This window comes from Syzygium oleosum, unplaced genomic scaffold (genome assembly GCF_021117445.2).
Source record: "Syzygium oleosum isolate NSW1041296 unplaced genomic scaffold, Sole_v2.1 Sole_v2.02, whole genome shotgun sequence".
Lineage (NCBI taxonomy): Eukaryota > Viridiplantae > Streptophyta > Magnoliopsida > Myrtales > Myrtaceae > Syzygium > Syzygium oleosum.
In genome coordinates this window covers 19,224,201-19,247,265 of record NW_026607486.1, presented here as the reverse complement: position 1 = coordinate 19,247,265, position 23,065 = coordinate 19,224,201, and the positions used below count along the sequence as shown (strand labels likewise).

General features: G+C 39.9%; 2 protein-coding genes across 9 annotated transcripts; both read left to right on the top strand.

The window, feature by feature from the left end:
- Positions 1-3,238: 3,238 nt before the first annotated feature.
- Positions 3,239-4,534, top strand: LOC115672983 (uncharacterized). Its single transcript, XM_030594993.2, has 2 exons — positions 3,239-3,528; positions 3,698-4,534. Exons 1-2 carry the CDS (start codon positions 3,478-3,480, stop codon positions 4,334-4,336), a joined length of 690 nt encoding a protein of 229 aa, XP_030450853.1. The 5' UTR covers positions 3,239-3,477; the 3' UTR covers positions 4,337-4,534.
- Positions 4,535-6,404: 1,870 nt separating this feature from the next.
- LOC115672980 (pullulanase 1, chloroplastic) lies at positions 6,405-21,091 on the top strand. 8 transcript variants are annotated; one of them, XM_056308550.1, is made up of 28 exons: positions 6,406-6,695; positions 7,855-7,990; positions 8,101-8,156; positions 8,244-8,352; positions 8,771-8,907; positions 9,010-9,209; positions 9,341-9,490; positions 9,910-9,970; positions 10,809-10,929; positions 11,308-11,398; positions 12,739-12,832; positions 12,984-13,079; positions 13,230-13,370; positions 13,589-13,639; positions 14,324-14,394; positions 14,513-14,605; positions 14,763-14,853; positions 15,710-15,781; positions 17,052-17,108; positions 17,435-17,518; positions 18,225-18,281; positions 18,437-18,511; positions 18,670-18,758; positions 18,932-19,009; positions 19,165-19,303; positions 20,144-20,253; positions 20,329-20,428; positions 20,621-21,091. In XM_056308550.1, the coding sequence occupies exons 1-28, from the start codon at positions 6,495-6,497 to the stop codon at positions 20,729-20,731; spliced, it is 2,871 nt and encodes a 956-aa protein (XP_056164525.1). In that variant the 5' UTR covers positions 6,406-6,494; the 3' UTR covers positions 20,732-21,091. The 8 variants fall into 8 exon arrangements, with proteins under 8 accessions (XP_056164528.1, XP_056164526.1, XP_056164525.1 ...); XM_056308549.1 differs by having other exon boundaries at positions 6,407-6,695; positions 7,849-7,990; positions 8,104-8,156; XM_056308548.1 differs by having other exon boundaries at positions 6,407-6,695; positions 7,849-7,990.
- Positions 21,092-23,065: the final 1,974 nt, after the last annotated feature.

The window sequence follows — 23,065 nt, the reverse complement described above, 5'->3', positions numbered from 1 at the left end:
AACATTTCTTTGCTTCTCACCAAGTGATCCAATCTCCATCTATCTCTCTCTCTAGTCGTTGGCTAGTTTGCAACCTCTTGCATTGCTCGAAAACCATCACGAGGTGACAGGATCTAGCGAGATAGAGCGAAGCGACTTGCAATTCTTCGAGGTTGAGGCTATGGCGGCAATGTCAAGCGCGGGTAAGGCGGTGGGGGAAGACGCCGGCATTGACTCACTCGCTATGAGATTGGCTTTGGTAGACTCAATGAGTTGTGAGATGAGCAAGCCTAACTACAAGGAGCTCGATGTAAGCTCGCCTCACTACAAAGTAGGTCAGAAGAAGATGAATAAGAAAATAGAAATAGAGAGAGGAAAATAATACGGGTCGGATATGGATTCGGATTGGATCGAGTATGGTCATAAGAATTATCATATATGAAATTGAGTAAATGGATCGGACCATTTTCGACTTGTCCCAAACCGACCTGATTCGACCCACCCATTTGACGGGACTAGGTCTTGGGTCGTCGAGAGTTGTGCTTTGAACAAATGCATCAAGTCGGGTTAGGACGGAACATGGATTTGGGCTCAACGGTATTAAAACTACCAAACAAGTCCTCTTCTTTTACCTAGAATCGAATTTCGAGGCCCAATCTGCCTTCGGGTTTTGATCTTTGAACCTTCAATTCTTTCCAATTTTTCGGACGCCCAAATAGTCAACGCTCGATCCTGCACCTCACCTTATCCTCCCCCTACGATGTTATTGTTGTTGTTGTTGTTGCCGAAGTGACGCGCGGGCCCCGGCAGACATCACGACCTCACATGCAGCAAGAAGAAACAAGAGGTTCGCCGAAAAAGGTTTGATCTTTAAGCGATCAACACTTTAAAAAAACACAATAACGCTTTCTTTTTGGCACCTCCAATGCCGCGTCTAGAGCACCCACGAAAAGATTCACGAAATTATTTGCTGAAAAAGCTTCGATTCTCCATGCTGAATTCTTTAATCACCCCCCCAAATCTTAAATAGAGGTTCCCTTAGATTCTGTGGTGATCATAATGTACTGACATGAGATGGCTCGATACGATATCTAAAGTCGAAAAGACACTTCTGTACCGGTAATTTTATTTAATTTAGGGAAAGCGGGCACGGGATGTTATGTCTTGTTAATGTTATGCACTGTCTTGCTCTCGTGATTATAATGTAGTATCGGTGAAATGAACACGCGACGCGTGATCACTAGTTACTTTGAAATGAACAGCTTGAAGAGGACTAAATAGACACCGGTGAATCAATGTACGGCGAAAGATCCCAATACTTAATTTGCTTAGATAAATTACGCGTGTCAAATCCATGTTAAGAAAAAATCGCACAATCCCTTACCTATTTCATTTTTATTTTTATTTTTAATTTTTGCGATGTTGAATTGATCGAAATACAGAACCTTATCCTTTTTTTTGCCATTTAAAGATAACTTTGTCCTGAAAAAGGGGGTCCCTAAGGACCCTACCATGATCACTTTGATAAAAAAAAAAGATTTGGTGGGAAATTTCGGTTGCCTCACATCTCTGACTGATGATTTAGAAGTAGCTGCATGCATCAAAATACGCACTCGATTGCATTTGTAGAAAAAAAATTGCTTACTTTCGCTCCAACGAGAGGATCGCGTTTCGAGTTGCACATGCTGGTACAGCACACGAATCGTAATAACGTCAGTCGTCCTCATAAATTGCCGAAATTAGAAAGTTGGAAAAAAGCATTTTCAGAAGAAAATTTCCTGGGGAAACATAAACTCGAGAACCGTCGAAATTTAGTTAGAAATGGAAGCGATTAGGAGCTTATCGAGACCCATTTCAATGATAAAGCTAGATAACCTACTAGTAAAGGAAAAAAAATTTAAATGGAGAGAAAAAAAAAGTGATGTGGGATTTTCCAATTGTTCTCCTTTTTTGGGGTTGGACAAGATTGAAGCTTTGTTTTTCTGGTCAAAGAATTGGGCGTGTGTGTCTAATGCTTCAGGAATTGGGGATTCCATGTTGTATACTTTTTCCTTGCATGAGAGTCAAAAAAGAAATCCTAGGCACCGATCTGTGTAAGGAAAATTACAATGGGATCGGCCAACGGCTTTCATTGTTCACCCAACTGTTGGACCTTAACCAATCATGATCACACCACCCCTTGTTGAATTTTCCTCTGTTCCCTCTAAAAGAACATGCCGCGGCGGCTTCGTTCGCTCTCGAGTCAGGAAAAATTGCACTGGAAATCCTCAATCATATGTACGGATTGCGATTGAGTTATAAACCTTTCGATCGGTTCAATCGAGTCATAAGTCTTTTCCAAAAGGTACAACCGAATCTCGAACTTTCCATTTGGTTTGATTAAGTCCTCAATCATTATCCAAAAAATGCCATTAACTACTAAGATTATGTTAAAAAGTGCAATTTAAGGATGCCACATAAATATTCTGAGTAACATGGGGGCAATTTTAGGTACTATTCATCGAAAGGACTTTATTACATTTTTTGAAAAATGACTTAGGCCGTAATTGAACTCATTGAAAGGTTTATAACTTGATTGCATTCCATGCACATGATTTAAGACTTCCCATGCAATTTCCCCCTTAAATTATACTTAAATTTCTAATCCCTACAAGCGTGTGAATCCATATGTATGAGTCCTAAAACACATCTAATCTATATCTATACACAAACCCGTATCACTCTATTGCACAAATGAGAGGATTTTCTATAAAAAAAAATATTGGTACAACTTTCTTCTGACTAATCTGGCAATGAAGTGTATTAATGAAAAGAGTCTCTCAATTAAAAGTAAGCAGAAAATGAAGCTGATTTTTATTTTGAGGAAACTAAGATAAATGTGGGAAATAATTTTTCTTAATACATCTCCTTTGTGGTTTATTCTTCCATTTTCTGCAGAGAAATATGCAGAAAGGAAAGCAATCAGGGTTTCACTTATCTGCCCACCTTGCCTCAGTCTATGAACTGGTGCTGTGCAAAGGTGTTTGGTTAAAGTAGAATGAACTCACTTGTCGTGTGTTCTTCTGGATCAAGTTGAGGAATATGGGCAGTGGCATCGATAACATGATGGAGAAACCTCCTTTGGAGGCGCACATGCCAAGATGGTGATGCTAAAGATGCTACAATCAGATCAGGAACAGTCGATGCTCAAGTTGCCACATCCCTACTAATGTGTACACAGAATAGAATCTACTAATAATCTTCCAAAGGGTGTAGAGTATATACTACTGTCCTTTTGTCCCTTGTAGCATTCTTGTTTGTTCTGTTTGTCCCAAGCTTAGGTATGAAAAGAAAAGAGCGAAAAGAGGGAATGAGAGGAAAGTGCCAACAGTGGAAATAAAGGATCACATTTCTGATAAGTAGCGAAGAGCACACCCTCATTTCGAGTATCCCTCCGGAAACCAACACAAGACATTCTTTCACTCAACTCTTTCTCACGCCAAACGTCCTTCACCATCTATGGAAGACCAATGCAGCCCATTTAGCTGGGAATTCTGCTTCCAGGAAGAGGTAAGAAGAATTACATGAAAGAGCCATGGAAATTGCATCTTTCTTCTTCATGTCCTGCTCATGTGATTCACATTGCCTCCTGGTACTCACTCTGGTCACAAAGCTTCTTCTATCTTTTCCTCAGGTTTGTGCTAAAGGGTGTTTGTCTTTGCAATTCAATCTTTTGTAGGGCATGGAGGAACTGAGGCAAGCTCTCCTGTACACTACTTTGGAGCTACAGACCACAATTGCCTCAGCCAAGGAGGAGATCACAAGGAGAGAGCTAGAGATGGTTCAAATCAAGGATTTGCTGACCAGGACCTTGAAAGAGAGAGATGAGGCTCAATCCAGATGCAAGGAGCTGCAATTGGAGAAACTTATCCTACAACAAAAGTCAAGCAGAAAAGAGCAACCAAAATTAGCCGCAGCTCCATCGCCACGCAAAACTTCTTGTAGCAACGATGAAGCAATGTTGGTTTCCTCCGGAGTAAGTACTTCTCCACTGTCTCCGTCGCCGCCGCCAGTCCCGCCAGTGCCAACAGTGACCTCGGAATTGGCGGTCCAGAAGCCGTTGCCGCCCAAAGGGAAGCTATTGCAGGCGGTGATGGAGGCAGGGCCGCTCCTCCAGACGCTTCTCCTGGCAGGTCCCCTGCCTCGGTGGGAGCACCCACCACCGCCACTTGACTCTACTGAGATTCCTCCTGTGGCCATTCCTTCTCCGAGCTCCAGCGCAAAGTTCAATGGCGGTTTCGGTAACAAGAGGAGTTCGGAATGCAGTGAAACCTCTGAATCCCCCAAGAACAAGCATCAGAAGCTCATTTTACATTGATAAAAGAGCGAGTGGTTACTAAAAACTAGAACTTTAGTGTGCTCTTTTTCTTTTTTTCTCCTAGAATGACGAAGTGGGTGGCTCTTTTTGCTTCACTTTAGAAGTCTCTCCTAGAATTACAAAAGAGGGATCTTTAACTTACATTCCAAGATGGAAATTGACAATCTTGTTCAGTATGAAGTGTACTAATTGTGGATATATGTGTGTGTAGAGTTCTGGTTTAACTTGTTCAGATTAGTAGGGGGGGAAATCTAATACCACCATGTATTGGCTCTGCTAACTTCTGAATCCAACTTTTGGGACTCTGAGACCCTCTTCGGGTGTTCGTGGGGGAAAAAAAGAACAATGCTATGATTTTCTCCACTTGCTTTTTAGCTTTTCTGTTGGATGTGTTAAAGCATATGATATGATGGTGATGATGAGTGTGTGTGGACATGACATGCCATCATAAATCTTCCCAGAAATTTTCCTTCCATGTTTGGTGTCTGCCATTAAAACTGCATCTAATTGGACTTCACCATCATCGTGACTTCACTAATTTAATATCACTTAGAGAGAAAGCAGTATCGCACTGAGAAATGAAAATGATTCTGGGGTGTAACCATCTCAAAATCTCTTCAATTTTTTTTTTTTTTATGTTTAATCCAGTCCAGCAAAAAGATTAACAGAATTATCATTACCAGAAACAACCGACTCTAACGATCTTTACTCGATCGATCGAGAACGACACTCTTGCAAAAATATAACTCACATCGTACGAGCTCACGGGCATGGAGAAGATCAGATATCACATTTCAATAATTCTTTCAGAGTATTTTCGTGATTAGCGGTATCGGTCCGCTAATCAGAAAGGCCGGAGATTTTGAACGCTAAATTTTTTCCAAAAAACAGCAGAACAAACATCTTAATAGTCCACATGAAGAGGAGGAAATCATCACCAATGCAATAAGTCAAAAGGGGGGGATTTTTGTAGGAGCTGAGGGGGGGCTAAAAAGGAGAGAGGGTTGCTTTCTTTGAACGGCTTATGAGGATTATCATGGGGATGCACATGCCGCCGAGCCAGGATTATACGGTAGATTAGGAGGTCCCACGCGCTTTCAGTTGAGGACCTGCCCTTTTGCATCATTCTTATGTGCGACTAAGGAGGGGCTTCTGCTTCCAACATTCTACATTGGATCAGATGGAAAATGTTTCGTGGAGCTTTAGTCACTTCACACCAAATCATGCTTGTTTTAATGTTATTTATTTTTATTTACTTCGTCTCTGTTTTGTTAGCCCTTTCTGATAAACAATTATATGAATTAGTAAATCTCGTTTCGTTACGGATTCAATGTACGGCGTTAAGTTTTCGAAAAATCTCTTGAACATATTATTTATAGCTTGAATATCCCATCAAAAGTATTCTGCTGGATTAGATCTTGCGATCGATGTTCACTTTTGAGGGAGTTTAGATAAAGATTACTCCTACTCTTTGTGAGGATAAGAAAAGGGATTTGTCACTACTATCGCTATCTCGAGTTCTTCTCTTTGAATTTTGAGGTCCAAGAATGAGAAATCAATGCTTTTGGTATGTTGGTATGGTATTCATGGAGATTGGTTTATTATGAGATATCATAGACTATTTTTCTTGAAAAGCGCATCATGCGCATTTGTGGATACAAGATAAAAAATCGCGTTATTCCTAAACTCTTATTGTTCAAAATTTTCAGTGTTATGAACATCCTTGAAACATATAAACTATTCTATATTAGGTGAATCTAAAGATTGATTGTTCAGGCTCAGATGTTCTTTAATGGAATTGATCGAATTGCATCATAAAATAATATGGTTATTATGATTCCAAGCTTTAAGCTTTAAAAAGTGAAGCTATTATAATGATCGATTTTAAGTTCCATCTACAATTTAATCACATCAAATATAAAATACATTCATGTATTAGCTGAAGCAATCTATAAGATATAAGTCAACCATCTAACCCAAGTTATCTTGGATCTGATGGCCAAAAGATAGAATATAGGGAAAAGGAAATAAGAAAGAAAAATGAATAAAAAGGAAAATAAGTGATGAAAATACAAAAAAGAAAAAAGAGTGACAATTCCATCCATAGTGCCACCGGCAACTCCATCTCTCCAACTGGGACTCTGCAACAAGCACCCAGATGTCCTTGCTTCGCTGCCATGCATGTCCAGTTCCCTTGTCGCCATCCCGCCATCACAAGCGTCTTCCATGTCCAAGACTCCATCTTTTTGCCACCAGAAGCAGACCCTCTTTGGCTCTCCCATCACTCTCCAAATCCCTCCACAGACACCCCTTTCGCTGCTCCTCCATGTCCGTTCAAGAAGACACTCCCGCGTCTCAGGTTCAACCTTCTCTCTTCTCTGAGACCATGGCCCTCGTTTTGGTTTTCACTACATCTCAAGATTTAGCCCACAGCCACTCTGGTCTTGTAATTTTGCCTTCTTCATGGAGCCGGAAGTCGATGACAGCTTAAATTGAGTGCCCGACAAGGCGTGACTATGTTAATAACTAAAACGAAAGCTGAGGGTGATCTCAAACTTCTGTTTAAAGAATGGAATTTCCTCTAGTTCTGAAAGAAAGGAAAAAGGAAAGTTAATGCCTTTGCAGTTTTAGTTATGCCTTACAAACGGTGATAGCTTTTGGAAGGTGAAAAAAGAGTAGATTTTGGGACTTCTGGAACGAGGACACGACCTTATTCCTTTACGTGCTATTGCTGGCGTGGATGTTTGTTACTTTCTAAGGGGGGTTCAGTGCGAAGAAAAAGGGTGAGATATGAATGGAGCCACCTGGACACCTTGCTAGATGTTACACACATCGAGAAAGGATTCCAGGTAACACCCTTGAATGAGAAAATTGATTCCGGGATGAAAACAAAAATCAAATGAATGAATTACCAGCAAACTAGTTTCTTCTCCCTCAGTTCCTCATTGGTCCGCCCTTGGCATTGGAAAATGCTGAAAGAAGTAACGTAGCGCCGAGTCTGTTTCGTTTGCAAGTGCTAATTGGTCAAGACAATACGTCAAATTTTTTGTTAAAGTCTGAGAACTTAGGCAACTTTGTCCCAAATCTGATCTCCTATGTGCATTTGGGAATTTGCATTGGCCTGGTATTGCATTCCCTCCTTAAGAGAAGGATGTGAAAAGAATGGCTGTTCGGGCTAATCTGCATATAGAACTGGGTGGGCAGGCGGAGATTGGAAGTTTGCATTTGACTGTTGAGATCAGGAGTAAAGTTGTAGCTGTAATATATCCGCAGAAGATGATGGTCTTGTAATTGGAACCCTCTGGTAGGGTTTTACTTGCTGATGAAGTAGCTTTTTTACATTTGGCCTCCTAGGCATGGATATAGTTCAAGGAATACAGTACCATGAGAAGTGTGTTCTGTACTATTTTTTCTTTCTTTGGTATAATCCTGTATGTCTCTTGATACATTATTTTCATATGGAAAGTATCTTGCAAATTTATACTTTTGATATGTCCTGGGATGATGGTCAGTTGCAGGATAGCCTACTCCACTCTAGGGCTTACTGGGTTAATAAATCTTTGATTGCTTGGAATGTGGACATTGAAGACGGTTCCTGCTTCTTGTATGCCAGTAAATGCGCTTCGTTAGCTGTTACAGATGATGGCATTCAAGGTCCGCATTGTACTAAATATGGCTTCAACCATCTTAATCTTTGTTTCGGAAAATCCTAATTTATATCCTACTAAGTTTTCTTCTGCAAGCTAATTCTTTCTGCGTAATAGCAGGTTATGACGTGAAGATAAAACTTGAAAGGGCTGGTGGTCCTCTTCCTGCAAATGTGAACTCTGTTTTTTGTTGACCAAATAATTATCCTTGCTTGGCTTTTTTTATAGGTGTCAACGATTTCTTGAACTTTTGATATTAGGTAATCGAAAAATTTCCACATATTCAAGATTATGGAGCTTTTGAACTCCCTCCTGCTCTGGATGCCAAAACTCTCCTCAAATGCCAATTAGCTGTTGCCATATTTAGATGTAAGTCAGGTAAATAAAGTATATATATTTCAGGCAAAACTATTTGTTTACCATCGTCAAAGTTGTCTCTGCCTGTCATTATTGTCCCTGTGGTTTTAATTTTGGAGTAGCTTCTTACTATTATGATTTTGTGGCAGCCAATGATGCTTTACAGATGATGGTTTCTTGCCTGAACGTAGTTTACTATTCTTGCTTTCTCATTAAGTACGAAAAGTCTGCCGGGTGATGCTCTTCCCATTTCCATAGGCAGGTTGCTTGATGCGTTGATATTGCATTAGCTAGTGCAATTATTTTGGTTCACAACCTTTGACTTCTAACTCTATGTTTAACTGAGACAAATACACAAAACCTATTGCCTGTTATGAACTGGTGGAGTCAGAAGTAATTGGCCTGTATTATTTCTCTTCTCATGTAACAGCTGATGGAAGATGCTGCGATGCCACTGGTTTGCAGTTACCTGGTGTCCTTGATGAGTTATTTGCTTACACCGGTCCTCTAGGAGCAGTTTTCTCAGAAGAGGCTATCTCTCTTTACCTTTGGGCGCCGACAGCTCAAGTATGTCGATCTTGAAGTATTTGTTGTGTTTGATGTGTAATTGAAGTTTGATTTGGTGCTAAGGTGTTTTCTTATTTCCTCCCCGTTTGCTTTCTAGAGTAGACAGTACGAGCTTTTCTTTATAGGGAACCATTGGGTGGGGATCCATTTGAAATTGTGGCCCTAGAGGAGGTTGAAGGTGTCTGGACTGCTCAAGCGCCCAAAGATTGGGAAGGATGCTACTATGTGTATGAAGTCTGCGTTTATCATTGGACCACCTTGCAAGTTGAAAAATGCTATGCAAATGATCCTTATTCCAGAGGGTATGCTGACTGTTTCCTTTATTGTGCCTGTGTAGATTTCATCAACGTGTAGTTTCAGTCAGAACATAGCATTAGAAATTTTAACTTCTTGTTTGGAACGTGATAATTGCAATCTTTGGTTGTTAATACAGTCTATCATCAGATGGTCGGCGGACATTACTGGTGAATCTCAATTCTGAAGCTTTAAAACCTGAAGAATGGGATAAATTGGCAGACAAGAAGCCCTGCATTAAATGCTGTGCTGATATCAGTATTTATGAGTTGCACATAAGGGATTTCAGGTTGATTTAAAAGTTTCCACTTTTTTTCTACTCAATAAGGCTCATCATAGTTCCTTAAATTGTTTCATTATACTTTGGCTTTTAAAAGATTAAGGTACAAATGACTCGCAAATTCTTGCGTGTGAGAGAATTCTTGCTTGAACGTGTTGTTCTGTGCCCTGCCTAACTTGCGCCATGAGACAGCTTCATCTTCTTTTGAGCTTAATAGTTATCAATTTCATGTGTGATGACATTCCTGATGACCTGTTTTATGTGGTGCATTGATTGTATATGGTTCATGACAACCTCATCCAGATATGTGGTGTGATATAGCTGTTTTCACCTGCGTTACTTATTTTGTCTGCTGTCGTCCTCATATACTTCACTGCAGTTTTTACCAGCGCTTCTGCTCATCTTGGTTATGTCTATTGCCACTGCAGTGCCAATGACGGTACAGTTCCCCCCGACGTTCGTGGTGGTTATGAGGCGTTTACTTTGCAGGTGACTTCTTGTCATCATAATTCGTCCTTCCTTCTTACAATGCCTTTTACTTTGTTACAGCTAATATAATAGGGCCTGATTTTTCATAGACAACTAGGATTGCATTGTCCAATTTCCACATAGGGTTGTTTGTCAGTTCAAAATCAACTAGGATTGAGGCACACTGAAAGGAAGGAAGTCTGGCAATTAGAATGCATTTGCATCCAAGATAATATGTTTTACTTAGTTTACTTAGATTTGTTGCTTCACATAGTCCAAAATCCAGAAACCTTTTCACCATTTTATGCAAGTATTTTGTCCCAGAGAGAGGACATCTCTGTTGAGCTGACATTCAAGTTGAGGAGGTTCTGGTGTCCCTGTTCTCCTGACTGCCATCATCATTCTTTCTCTAGAATCTACAGGGTCCTTGAATCTCAACCATGCGCTGGCTCCTTAAACCACTGATTCTTTGTTGCTGCTAGCCCTCACAACAATCTTTTTCTTTGCCATGAACTTCTTGCTTACCCCATCTAGAGAGCTTTGACTCTTACGAAGAAGCCTGATTAGTAAATCCTCCTTTAAATGTTGCTGCTAATGTACTTTGGGGCAGTCGTGTATTTTCTTTAAAGAGAGATGAGGAGCCTGATTAGTAAATCTTCCTTCGAATGTTGCTGCTAATGTTCTTCCAGTGTGTTTGAGTCAAGAATGGGACAGAAGGAGCATGTGGAAATGTGGCAATGTAAATCTCCACTGTATTTTTCCTAATAGTTGATTGTGAATGAGACTCTGTGTCACTACTGAGTTAAAGTAAAATGAAATAACTATTTTTGCTAATGCTCATCGCTTTTTGCTGCAAAAGGAATCAGCTGGTGTGCAGCACTTAAAGAAGTTATCAGATGCTGGCATCACACACGTCCATCTCCTGCCGACTTTCCAGTTTGCTGGTGTGGATGATGAGAAAGAGAAATGGAAGTTTGTTGGTAAGATTCTATTTTTACTCTTAGTAATTTCTTAGCCTAAATCATGCTCCACCCAACTCTACTCAGAACAATTAAGATTTGAGTGCCGTAATTGTGAAAGCATATCAAGTAAAAGTGTTGTCTCGGTGGACTCTGACCATATCATGGAATGTTCTTTTCTCTTCTCATGCTTGATCTTTCAAGCAGCTTAATCTACCGCGTCAGTGTAGGTCGAATTACTTTCTTTGTAACCACTATGTTGCTTTTTATAATTTGGGAGACAACTCAATTCTAAGAGGAACCAGTTGAGATATCTGCTCTTTTACGCTCTTGCACTTGAATAACCTTAATTTTTCTTATGTCCCATCATCCTTCTCTTGACATAAAAGGCTTTTGCAGATGTCAAGAAGCTGGAAGAATTACCCCCTGATTCGGATGAGCAGCAATTTCAGATCACAGCGATCCAAAATGAAGATGGCTATAATTGGGGGTAAGCTACATGTTATTGCCTGGTTCCAAGATTTAGAATCTATGTTGAATCACCATTTAGCAGGGCTACTAGTACTTGGGTCTTTCTCTTGGGCGGGGCATCACATGCGTGTATTTTTACCAATGAACCAATATCTAAATGCTGGAGTCGATCCTAAAGGGATCCCATCCTGATACTGTTAGCATTGATAATCTCCTAGAAAAGAGCTGATATCAATGTTATGTGGATCAGCCTCGTCAAAAGTGCTTATAAATAATGTAGATAGACCCCTGGGACTAGAAAAAAGTGATGTAAAAGCTACTCATCTTCTAGGAGAAGGCGCATTATCTTGTCGAAGCTGTTCAGAGGTTGAAGGGCGACCACAAAACAATTCTGTTGAAGGAGTCGGAGGGGTGAAGATAAAGCTTATAATAACTACTGGTGCCTTTAAAAAAAAAAAGGGGGGGGGTGTGGGTGGGTGGTATGGTATGATGATTGTGAGGGGTTTGCATTGAATGCTGTTTGTGATCAAACTTATAAGCACTGGGACATCGTATCGTTGACTTGGTGGGCAACATACTCGCCGTTACTCTTATGAATATTTTTCTTTTGCCATTTTATCGAGCTTTAGCCACGTTTTCATTGAAGGAGTGAAATGAAAAAGAACATAAATCGGTGAAAGAGGAAACAATTTGTTGTGTGGCAATTTCCATAGAGAAGGGAAATAGGAGGGAAGGGACCCTTCATAGTACGTTTAGAGGTTCTTCGAGAAGTGGGCGGAAATGGAGGGAAATGAGAAGTACCATGAAGATCAAAATAGTTTACTTTCAACGTAAATCATTGGTCTTTACCAAAAAAAAATCGTTGGCAGCTAAGTTGTGAGGCTCCCCTTGTGGGAGTCTGCTGATGAGGGTTTCAATTGTCACCTCTCGCAATTGCCCCACCAGGTGATGCGTGAGTGATGGTGCTACTTCAACCCACCTTCGGTGCTGAGTTTGAATCCATCCTCATGTAATCACCACGGACTTACCCAGATGCAGTGGTGAGGGCCCTGCTTTATCCCCACGAGGAGTATATATGCCGCAATATGCGTAAGCAAGAACAGAGCAGGCTCTCCCCACGGTCATATAAAAAAGGATTGCTGGTGACCCCCTCTGACTCATTATTCCTTTCCTTACTCTTCTTTCGAGTGACTGAATGAGAAAATTAGGTTATGCTCTTCCCACTTCCTTCCATTCTTCTCATCTCCAAGAATAATTTACTCCTTCTCTCTGCAACTTAAGTTTCCAAGTACTGGATTCTCCTTTAAATCTTACTACCTCAGTGATAATCATTACCTTGCTTGTATGTATAATGTGCAGGTACAATCCTGTTCTATGGGGTGTCCCAAAAGGAAGCTATGCCAGTAACCCCAATGGTCCCTCCCGTACAGTGGAGTTCAGAAGGATGGTTCAGGTCTGGAACTTGGATCTTCTTTGTTTACTGATATAAAGTCCATGTTTCAGTGTCATATGTAGATCATTCATGTGATGGAGATGGTAGTGTTACTGGTGAAAAGACTCACTTTGATGGTTTTCTTCTGCATATGGTTAATTGCAAATTGCAGGCACTCAACAAAATAGGCCTTCGAGTTGTAATGGATGTTGTCTACAATCACTTGCATGCAAGTGGACCATTTGATGAGAATTCTGTTCTTGATAAGGTAGTTTTTGTCATAGTCACATCTCTTGAAGAGTGTCTCAAGCCTTAAATGGTCTGTTATGAGCATTACACTTCATATTGCAAAGAAGTCTTATATATTTCGGGGTGACCTCCTCTTTGCCATGCTAAGTTTTTTTTTTTTCTTTTAAAGATTGTCCCAGGTTACTACCTGAGGAGAAATGCTGATGGTTTTATTGAGCATAGTACATGCATCAACAACACAGCCAGTGAGCATTTCATGGTGGAGAGGTTGATTCTCGATGATCTTCTATGCTGGGCAGTTGATTATAAGGTGACAAGTTGTGACTGACTATTATGTATAACTCTAATGACAGATTCTGAGCTTCAACTTTCGGTTGCAATGAATTGTTTTTCTTTCAATTGCATTTAGTGGTCTTGTAAGCCTAGGTTAGAATTTCTTCCATCACGCCTTTTCCAGCTCACATCTTTCATCATCTACTCATCGAGTCTTATGATTGCTGACATTTGATAGTTTGCCTCTTTTATTAGGTTGATGGGTTCCGATTTGACCTCATGGGTCACATTATGAAACGGACAATGGTATGCCACTTTGCATCTCCATCCCTGTTCATATACTTTCTGGTCCCCATATATACTGTGTGTATAGAGGATTTTTTTGAGAATATATGACGACTGCACTGGTTCTGTTCTTTTTCCTATTTTATGGATTAGTCATTGGACCTCTCTGGCTTGGCTCAATCGGGTATATGCTTTAAATAAACTATAATTGCACCTTGTTTCAAGCACGTGGCTATTGGGTGTTACTCGTGGATCGCTGAGTCAGATGTGTCAAGGGAGACCACATTATAAGCAAGATTAACGAGTGACCAAAATAAGAGAAACCCATAGTTGCCTAGAATGTGTTCAATGGGTCATGGTATGGAACGAGAATGGATATGGGATGTACCATTTGCTAAGAAAGCGGTAGGCTTGGTGAGTTCGCTAAATAAGGTTGTGGTAGCTTTGGAGCATTCATCAGGAGGCAATTACTGTGTAAGATGAGAGCCTAATACTTCTTTCTTGTAGTTTATTATTTAGAATCACAAAAAAAAAGTGCCATAACGATTATTATTATTCATGTAACACATTTCTCGTTGGAGACTCATCTCAAGTGCTGGCTGCAACTGCTAGATATGAAGTGTGTTGGTTTTGCACAAATACACAGCAGTATGTATGCTAGTTTACAAGATTTAAACTGATGACCACTTTGCCTCTTCTTTTCAGCTCAGGGCCAAAGCTGCACTCCATGGACTATCAAAAGAAAGGGATGGAGTTGACGGTTCTTGTGTATATATGTAGGTTTGGAGTTTCATTAAACTGTGAATTGGTATTATTTCGCGTGACAACTTGTTTCCTCTCTGCTATTGGTTTCAACTTTGTTACTTAGTAACACTGCATGCTTTCATCAACTAGATACGGTGAAGGTTGGGACTTTGGTGAAGTTGCCAAAAATGGAAGGGGCATTAATGCTTCTCAATTCAATCTTTGTGGAACTGGAATTGGGAGGTACTAATACTTTACTTTGTCTATAAATATGTAGATGTACGTGTAGACATTAATGTATACATGCAGAAACTACGTAAGGTAGGCAGAAGCATCTTTGCATACGTACATAATGCAGACATATAACATCATTTACTAATCATCTGGCAATGTGATTCAGCTTTAATGATCGAATTAGAGATGCAATTCTTGGAGGATCTCCATTTGGTCATCCTCTTCAGCAAGGATTTGCAACTGGTCTATACCTGCAGGTAGATATTGCACAGTGTTCTCAATTTGAACACAGGTTCTTTCTTCTTGTGTTCTTCTCGAGTGGAAAATAAACTGCTAATTCTATCTTGTTAATCTCGAGCTCATTGGATTTTGTTATTGAGTGCAAAATCTTATGTTATTCGGTAGAGGAAAACTACATGTATGACCCATTTAAATCCCGTCAAATAAGCAATGCGGGATCACTTTAACACCCCTTTTCACGTGCAAATTGCAATGAAAATGGGACGTGAAATTGACAAATAGAAAGCCACACACACGAAATAAACTTGCGGCAACAAACCTAACTCTGATATCATGTTAGAATGTCCATTCCAAAAGTTTAAGCTCTTTAGTGGAGGGAGACTACATGTATATATGGCCCATTTAAATCACAAATAAGTAATGTGGTATAACGATCTAATGGTGGAGAACGACCTTTCCTGAAAAATGCTTGAACTCTTCTTTTGTTCTGAAGTAATTATGGAAAATATTCTTATTCTATCAGCTTGCTGTTAACAACGTGTTATCTTCGGTTTCCTAGATCAAACTGGCTGATGCCATGTTGTCAATTTTTCTGATTTAAAGTTTCTTGTGAGTCTTCCACTGCCGAAATAATGTGCCCCCATATTTCACTTTTCATTTATACTTGTATTTTACAGTGTCGATAATCTCATGGAGAGAAGCTGCTGTGTCTTGGTTAAGGTCTGACTTACTATATTGGATGAGTGGATATTGAATTGGAGTCGTAATTGCTTCCTCAGTCATATGCAGATTCTTAGGGGAAAGATGCTACTTCTATGTACTGCATTAATCAGATTATCTGGTTTATTTCAATTGATTAGTTCCTGTCTGCAGCGTAATGGTCATGACCATGGTACACAAGCTAAAGAGAAGCTCATGCTTGCTTTGTCAAAGGATCACATCCAGGTTATCGTGCTTTCAAGTTGTTGCTATTGATTGAGTTAATATATCACAAACTGAAAACGTCTTGCAAAATTGCTTAGTTGCATTTAGTTGAGTAAGGAAAGGCATCCACCTTAAAATGGAGGATATATATATATAACACAGAATGGCCAGAAAATGAGCATAAAGGACTAGGATGCAAATACTTTCGAATATCAAAAGGTTGATAGCATAGTTCTGTGCCAAGTTGAAATATAGGAAAAATAGCCAGATGAAGCATCGAAGGGATGACTTCAATTGCTGGCCCACATGACCCTTATTACCTAGGGGCCTGTTTGGTAACCGGCCAAACAGTGCCTGATTCTATTTTTTTTGTTCCCGAGAACAAAAAAAGAACAGAAATCCGTTTGGTAAATTTTTTGTTCTCGGGCACAAATTTGTTCCTAGAATCAGTTTTGGAACAGAATCAAGAATAAAAAAAAAGTTGATTCTTGATTCTAGAAACAAGAATCAGAAATGGAAAAAAAAAAAATTTCTTCTTCTTCTTTCTTGGCTTGTGGCCGGTGACCGGCGACCGGCCACAGGCCAGGGTTGGCGAGGGCGTCGCGGCCCTCGCTGGTGGCTCACACTCGCTGCCTGGGCGAGGGTTGGACCCTCACGGCTTGGGCGAGGGTTGTCCTCGCCGGACCCTCGCCAGATCCAGCGAGGGTCGTCCTCGCCGGACCCTCGCCAGATCCAGCGAGGGCAGCTCGCGGCCTGGGCGAGGGCCGCCCTTGCCTAGGCCACGAGCACGAGGGTCGCCCTCGCCAAATCTGGTGAGGGCTGGACCCTCGTGGCCTGGGCGAGGGTCACCCTTGCCAGATCTGGCGAGGGTCACGGCGAGGGTCCAACCCTCGCCAGATTCGGCGAGGGCCGCGACGCCCTCGCCGGCCCTAGCCTGTGGCCGGTTGCCGGCGCCGGAAACCCAGCCATGGGCCAAGGAAAGAGAAGAAGAAAAAAAGAAAAGAAAATAAAAAAGGAAAAAAAATAAAGAAATATTAAAAAATTCAAAAATATTATTAATAAAAAGAAATTTTGTGCAGTTACCAAACCCATTTCTGTTCTTTTTCTATTTCAGGAATAGAAATTTTGGGCAGTTACCAAATGCTTAGAAATTGTTTTCGGGAATGGAATTAAAAAAAAATCATTTGTGAGCAGAAATTGTTTCCAGGAACAGAATGGTTATCAAACGCACCCAAGTCCTCTTTAGGTGATTCTGATGTAATGTTAACACAAGAAACCTTGCATTTCTCAGGTTGGAATGGCAGCAAACTTGAGGGACTATGTCTTCACTAATCATGAAGGCAATGAGGTATGTATTTTGCTGTAGGATCTTCCTTTTCTTCTGGTGATTTAGAACCTTCTTTGATAGGCATCTGTCTTTGAGTGATACTTCATCATTGAAGCCTGCTTGTAAAAAATAAATTACAGTACTTCAAAAACTCGTTGCCAGGAAACATGCTTAGCTTATTTCTATATTTTTCGGTATTTGTTGTGTTTGAGCTAATTGCTATGACTTAATGTGCCTTGGGAAGAGAATAAGCCAACTTGTCTATCATTTCTCTAAGTTAATCAAAGGTATACGCAGATGCCATGACCAAGATCTGACTGCTTTCGTGATTATTAATAGCCACGAAGCTAATTGATTTTCAGGTAAAAGGGTCTGAAGTTTTAACTTATGATGGAAGTCCCGTAGCATATGCTCTGTGCCCCACTGAAACAGTAAGAAATCTCCATTTCTTTCTTCATGCTGGTTTTTCCATCTCTCCTATGCCTAACGATTTTACCTGCATTTGTCATTTATATTCTCCTGTCAAGATGGTAGACATCAATAATGACGCGAAATTAGTGCTTCTTAATTCTGACATACAGGATAGAGGTGGCAAGAATTACTAGGATAAAATTCGTAGGATGGATGTCATCTTTGTGAAAATAAAGAGAAAAGAATCTCATTGATTGGGAAGATTTTTATTTGTTTCATGAAGCATCGAATGTATACTTCATATTGGACACTATGAGTTGAGAAAAGTACGCTGATCTGTTTTTGCATGTGATTTTGTATTATATATGACTAGACTGGAGGGTTATCTCCTGAATACTGGATGAATTTACAGTCTTCACAAAATGTGGTGTTAATACGGTTTGTTACTTTGAAACCATACATTGCCTGGGATATTACTACAGAGGAGGTCTTACCATCATGGTTCTACACGTAGTTGGTAGACAACATGATTTGATAAACACTTTGCTGAAAACTTTGTCTGTCTAAGCTATTTTCCAGTATTCATCAATTCCATATCCGATATACTCTTGATGTTTTTATGATCCATAAGAACTGCCATCACTTTTCAAGTTTCTTATACGACTAGTCTTTCCAATTTTTGCAGCTTAGTAGTTGTTCCATTGACACCATTTATTGCTCTAATAGGTTAATTATGTCTCTGCTCATGACAATGAGACCCTGTTTGACATTGTGAGCTTGAAGGTATGCAGTTTGCATTTTTACATATCATACTGACTTTCTGTTCTTCTTGTAGCTTAGAATTTCCCCAACATGTACACCAAACAGGAACAGGGGAAACTTATACTTGACTTATTGACTTTGATTTTTCCATCTAACCTTGTTTCCCTTACTTTTAGACTCCAATGCCAATTTCTGTGGATGAGAGATGCAGGATGAATCATCTGGCAACAAGCATAATTGCACTTTCACAGGTTTTTGTGGAACTTTCCTGTTCTTTGTGATTTTACACAGCTTAATTCTTTGTATTTTGAAGGAATCAACATTCTTGAGACTCATGTCTCTTTGAAATGCTTGTGTATGCTTATCACATTCTTTTCTCAAGTATCCACTTGCATGTTAATTCTCTTAGGGTGTTCCATTTTTCCATTGTGGTGATGAGTTACTACGATCCAAATCACTTGATCGCGACTCTTACAACTCTGGTGACTGGTTCAACAGGTGAAGTTTGAATCTTTACTGTCAGCTTTCCACTTTCTTTATTAATGTTCCATTTTCAAATGAAATTTAGATTATGATGAGAAGAAATTAGTATTTACTGAAGTTGCTTTAATGCCAATTGTTATATTTCTCTTCTTAATCTAACATGAATGTCTTACTGTTATTGTTTTCAGACTGGACTTCACTTACAGTGATAATAATTGGGGTGTCGGTCTTCCCCCAAAAGAGAAGAATGAGAAAAATTGGCTTCTGTAAGTTCATTGGAGTTCCCAATTGTTGCTTGGTTTTAATCACCTTGATGTCTCCTCCTGGTCTCCCATTTTGAGCCATTGTGTATACTAAGGTGAATTTGCTAATGTTATGTCCATTTCACATAATTGTTTTCCTTTTGGTTTTTCTTTCCCAGTATCAAACCAAGACTAGCAGATCCATCCTTCAAGCCTCAAAAGAGTAATATCCTTGCTGCTGTGGATAATTTCTTGAATGTGTTACGCATTAGGTACTCTTCACCCCTTTTCCGTTTGAGGACTGCAAACGCTATCCAGGTGAGATCAATTCTCCCAACATTGGAGACTGTTGCACTTATATGCAGCTGCGTATTTATGTATGTGAAGTACCATATACTTCTGGCAAAAAAAAAGTACCATACTGTTGGTAATAGGTGACTTGTGCATTTATATGAACTATCTCGTTAGTGGAGGGATTTTTCTTTAAATAGAACTGAAAGCTATGATAGTAAGTGTACTTAATTTGGATCACTCGTGCCTACAAATACATAAAAATAAAGGAGCAGTGGATGACATGCTTTCAAGAAATATTTTGTAAACTTGAGTTTTCACTATAAATGGCAATTTACTGAATAAAATCTATTTACAATTCTGTTCTATATATGTTTACTATTCTCTGGTTTTCTTTTATCTGTTTGGCCTTGATAGGCACTTAGGTTCTCTCTTGTAGGTGAGCTCTTCTTTTTCATGGATTGCCCTCCTAAATGTGCCAGTATGAATGAAACTTTTTGCTTATGAATGGATGGAACAAGTATGGTACTTCTTCAGATAAAAGGGAAAAATTATGGCTTCCTCAGACTTTTTCACATGCACTATATTCGTAATTCTTTAAAATCCTCATTTTCTGGCGAAATTTTTAGTTTGCTACTACTATTAATTGATGCAACAAGGTTGACTTTTGCTTAACACGCATAAATTCATTGTATGTCAATCACCGAGAAGTATCTCTTTCATATTAGCTTCTCCAAGTGCCACATGGCTGGTGAACATGTCATTGACATGTTGGAGAGTCGAAATGAAAATGTAATTGTAAAGAGCCCTGAAGTGAGCAGACCAAAGAAAGGTCTTGTGGGTTCTTATGCGCTTCGAATTTTGTAGGACCGCGTACGTTTTCTCAATACTGGTCCATCACAAATCCCTGGTGTTATAGTGATGAGCATTGAAGATGGCCATGAAGGTGTCCCGGGATTGACTCAGCTAGACCCCATGTCAGTGAAAGTAAAATATCCATATTGCTTCTTCATAGATAAATGCTCGATCTCATAGGAATTTTTTCGTAACAGCTATTCATACATTGCGCTTGTTATCAATGCATGCCCGTCTGAGGTTTCATTTGCTAGCCTGGCATTGCAAGCAAAAGCCCTTCAACTACATCCTGTGCAGGTAGAAAGTTGGACTTGAAGTTTCTTTGAATCTCCATGATAGAGTTGCCCCCTTGAATTCTATAGTTTATCTTTTGGCCTGTCGAATTTGGAAAGCCATGATTTTGACATCTAATAAGTGTGCTTTTGTGACTTTTCTTTGATGAAATAGCTAATTCCCGTTAGACTCATGGCTTCAATATGTGCGACACAGGTTATGTCCACTGATGAGATTGTGAAGAGCTCGAGTTTTGAGGCATCCTCGGGGTGCTTTACCATTCCTGCAAGGACCACATCTGTGTTCGTCGAGCCAAGAAATATTTGACCTTTTAAGTGCGGCCGATGAGGCACCTGATGTTTCACTTCAAGATGAGTTGGTTAGTTTGTGAAAACTTTCACAGGCCAGAGCTTGCGAGACATACTTTACTCTCTCTTCAGCTAATTTAAATCGAAGCAAAAGGAATATACCCTTAAAAGCTATTGTAATGAAGATGACAACAAAAGCGGCCCAGGGAACTCCTTTTCGTGGTCCTCGGCGACTGAATAGATACCGAGTAGTATGCGACTTGTGTCAGCCATAATAATTTCTTGTCTAGAGGGGGGAAAGTCGAATAAAGAACTATTACAGTGCTATTGATGTCGTTAATAACAGCATTCTTTTTTAATAATGTTTCAGTTAAATCTATCTGTACTCTCCCAATTTTTCTAAGGTTCTTTTGCTTAAGCTGTTGGGCGGCTGATGATGTTGCACAAGTTGCTCGTGGAAGCTAAGTGAAAGAGACTTTCCTGATTAAACGAGTGGCTTGAAGCTAAAATCGGTGGGGTTGGCATCAAGTCCTTATCCTGAAAGCAAGCTCTATGTTTACATAGTTCAATATAAAATCTACTTGCATTGCAGTAATCAACCTAGCAAGGACTAACTGTTGTTATTGGTGGACATTTTACCAGTCTCTTTCAGGTTTTTCCTGAATTCGTGCCGTGATCGACTGATACGCTGGATAAACTTTCAAACATTAGTTTAAATTCCCCACGGCGTTTTGATCAAAGATTCGAAATGCCTTGTTGCTACCATCAAGTAAGAGAATGCCCTATTACGGTTCCAAAGCAACTCCTCACAGAAATCTTCATGGGTACAGGGATCATTATGATAGGCACAGCGGCGGATGAAAAACCTTCGAGTGAGGGGAGGGGATGCTCAAATATATTGTGAAAATGTTAGAACTTAGGATTGGATGACAGAGTTCATAGATCATTCGCAGTGACAACCGGTGATTCTGGCAGACTCCACATAATAATGGGTAGCAATTAATCCAATCTTTGCGAACCTCTAGATCTAGATAGATCTAACCTCATTCAAGAACGTATATGACAAATTAAATTCAAGAAGATATACGATCTCATCGCTTACCTAATGACATTGGTATAACAGGAGGAGTCTACACGTCTGCAGAAAAAAAGATATCGATGTGCTTGTCCAAGAGGGAAAAGGAGTAAAATACAGGATATCCCTGGCGACGGCTTCTTGTACTAATAATAAGCTGTCGCTGTAAGCTTGGGACTGCAAGGCGCTCAAGTCAACTCTATACAGGATTATGGGGTTGCTTTGCTTGGCACTTTAACATTCATGAATATGGAAAATTCTTTAAAAGACATTAAGAGCACTCACTGGCCACTCCCACCCACTTCACTCTCTATGCATTCTACAACTCATTTATTTTAGTGCAAGGAATCTAGAGAAATAATTGAAGTTTTGCTTCCACCTCCTACTTAATCTTGCTTATTCCGGGAAGGTCCAGCATAATTGGCAACAAGTTGTCATTGAATTGCTCAGCTGGAGTTCCAAATACAACCTCTGTATAGAAAAATTGCGATTTCAAAATGGAAATGATATAGTTACAAAGATGTAATGAATGGATCCCCATCTGCTTGTTGCAGTTGCAGGTTCTGTATCCACATTGAAGCTTGCCTTTTTATTTTCCCTTCCTTTTCTATTATGTTATTATGCGGGAGGATGGTGCTTGATCAAGCTAACTGACGATTTGAAAGATTGTGACCCTTGAATTGAAACGTGTTAAGCTAGTTAAGATGTCATCCAATATCTCATCAGTAGGGCCATAAATATGCAGCTCACCTTTTTATTGACCCATGGATTCACCTCAACTTAAAATGCTTGCTTTGTCTAGCCCCATAATCAAGTTTAATTAGCTTGGTTGTCACACTGAGATCATAAGCATGCATCCTCAACCAAATCAAGCCGAACATCCAATCTGCGATCAATTTCTGTACTTAAAAGAATCTAATGAAATCGACCAACTATGATGGGGCACACAACGAATACGTGGTTACACACGATTTTTGCACACTTTGATTGGCCGGGAAGAACTAATGGTGATCGTAATTTCTTGTTCACTTTCCTTTTATTTGCTGCTGTGCAGTTACTTGTGGACTGAGACAAAGGAAGGTGTTGCAGTTGACTAGGATTAGGTCATAGAATACCATTTCATCAATTCTCTTACACGGTGTCATATTTGGGGGAGTTATTAAACTAAAGGCCTTGCGGTTGCTTAGTTGCAACCAACATGCTTGTATTTGAGTGGCTCAGAAGCTTATTCTCTCTCTCTCTCTCTCTCTCTCTCTCTCTCTCTCTCTCTCTCTCTCT

Bases quoted from the DNA above. Each gene is read 5' to 3' on its own strand.
- LOC115672983 (XM_030594993.2), top strand. From the start codon at position 3,478: ATGGAAGACCAATGCAGCCCATTTAGCTGGGAATTCTGCTTCCAGGAA. The intron at 3,529-3,697 runs GTAAGAAGAATT...AATCTTTTGTAG, and splicing joins AATTCTGCTTCCAGGAAGAG to GGCATGGAGGAACTGAGGCA.
- LOC115672980 (XM_056308548.1), top strand. From the start codon at position 6,495: ATGTCCTTGCTTCGCTGCCATGCATGTCCAGTTCCCTTGTCGCCATCC. The intron at 11,399-12,738 runs GTAAGCTACATG...TATAATGTGCAG, and splicing joins GAAGATGGCTATAATTGGGG to GTACAATCCTGTTCTATGGG. The intron at 14,395-14,512 runs GTAGGTTTGGAG...TTCATCAACTAG, and splicing joins GACGGTTCTTGTGTATATAT to ATACGGTGAAGGTTGGGACT.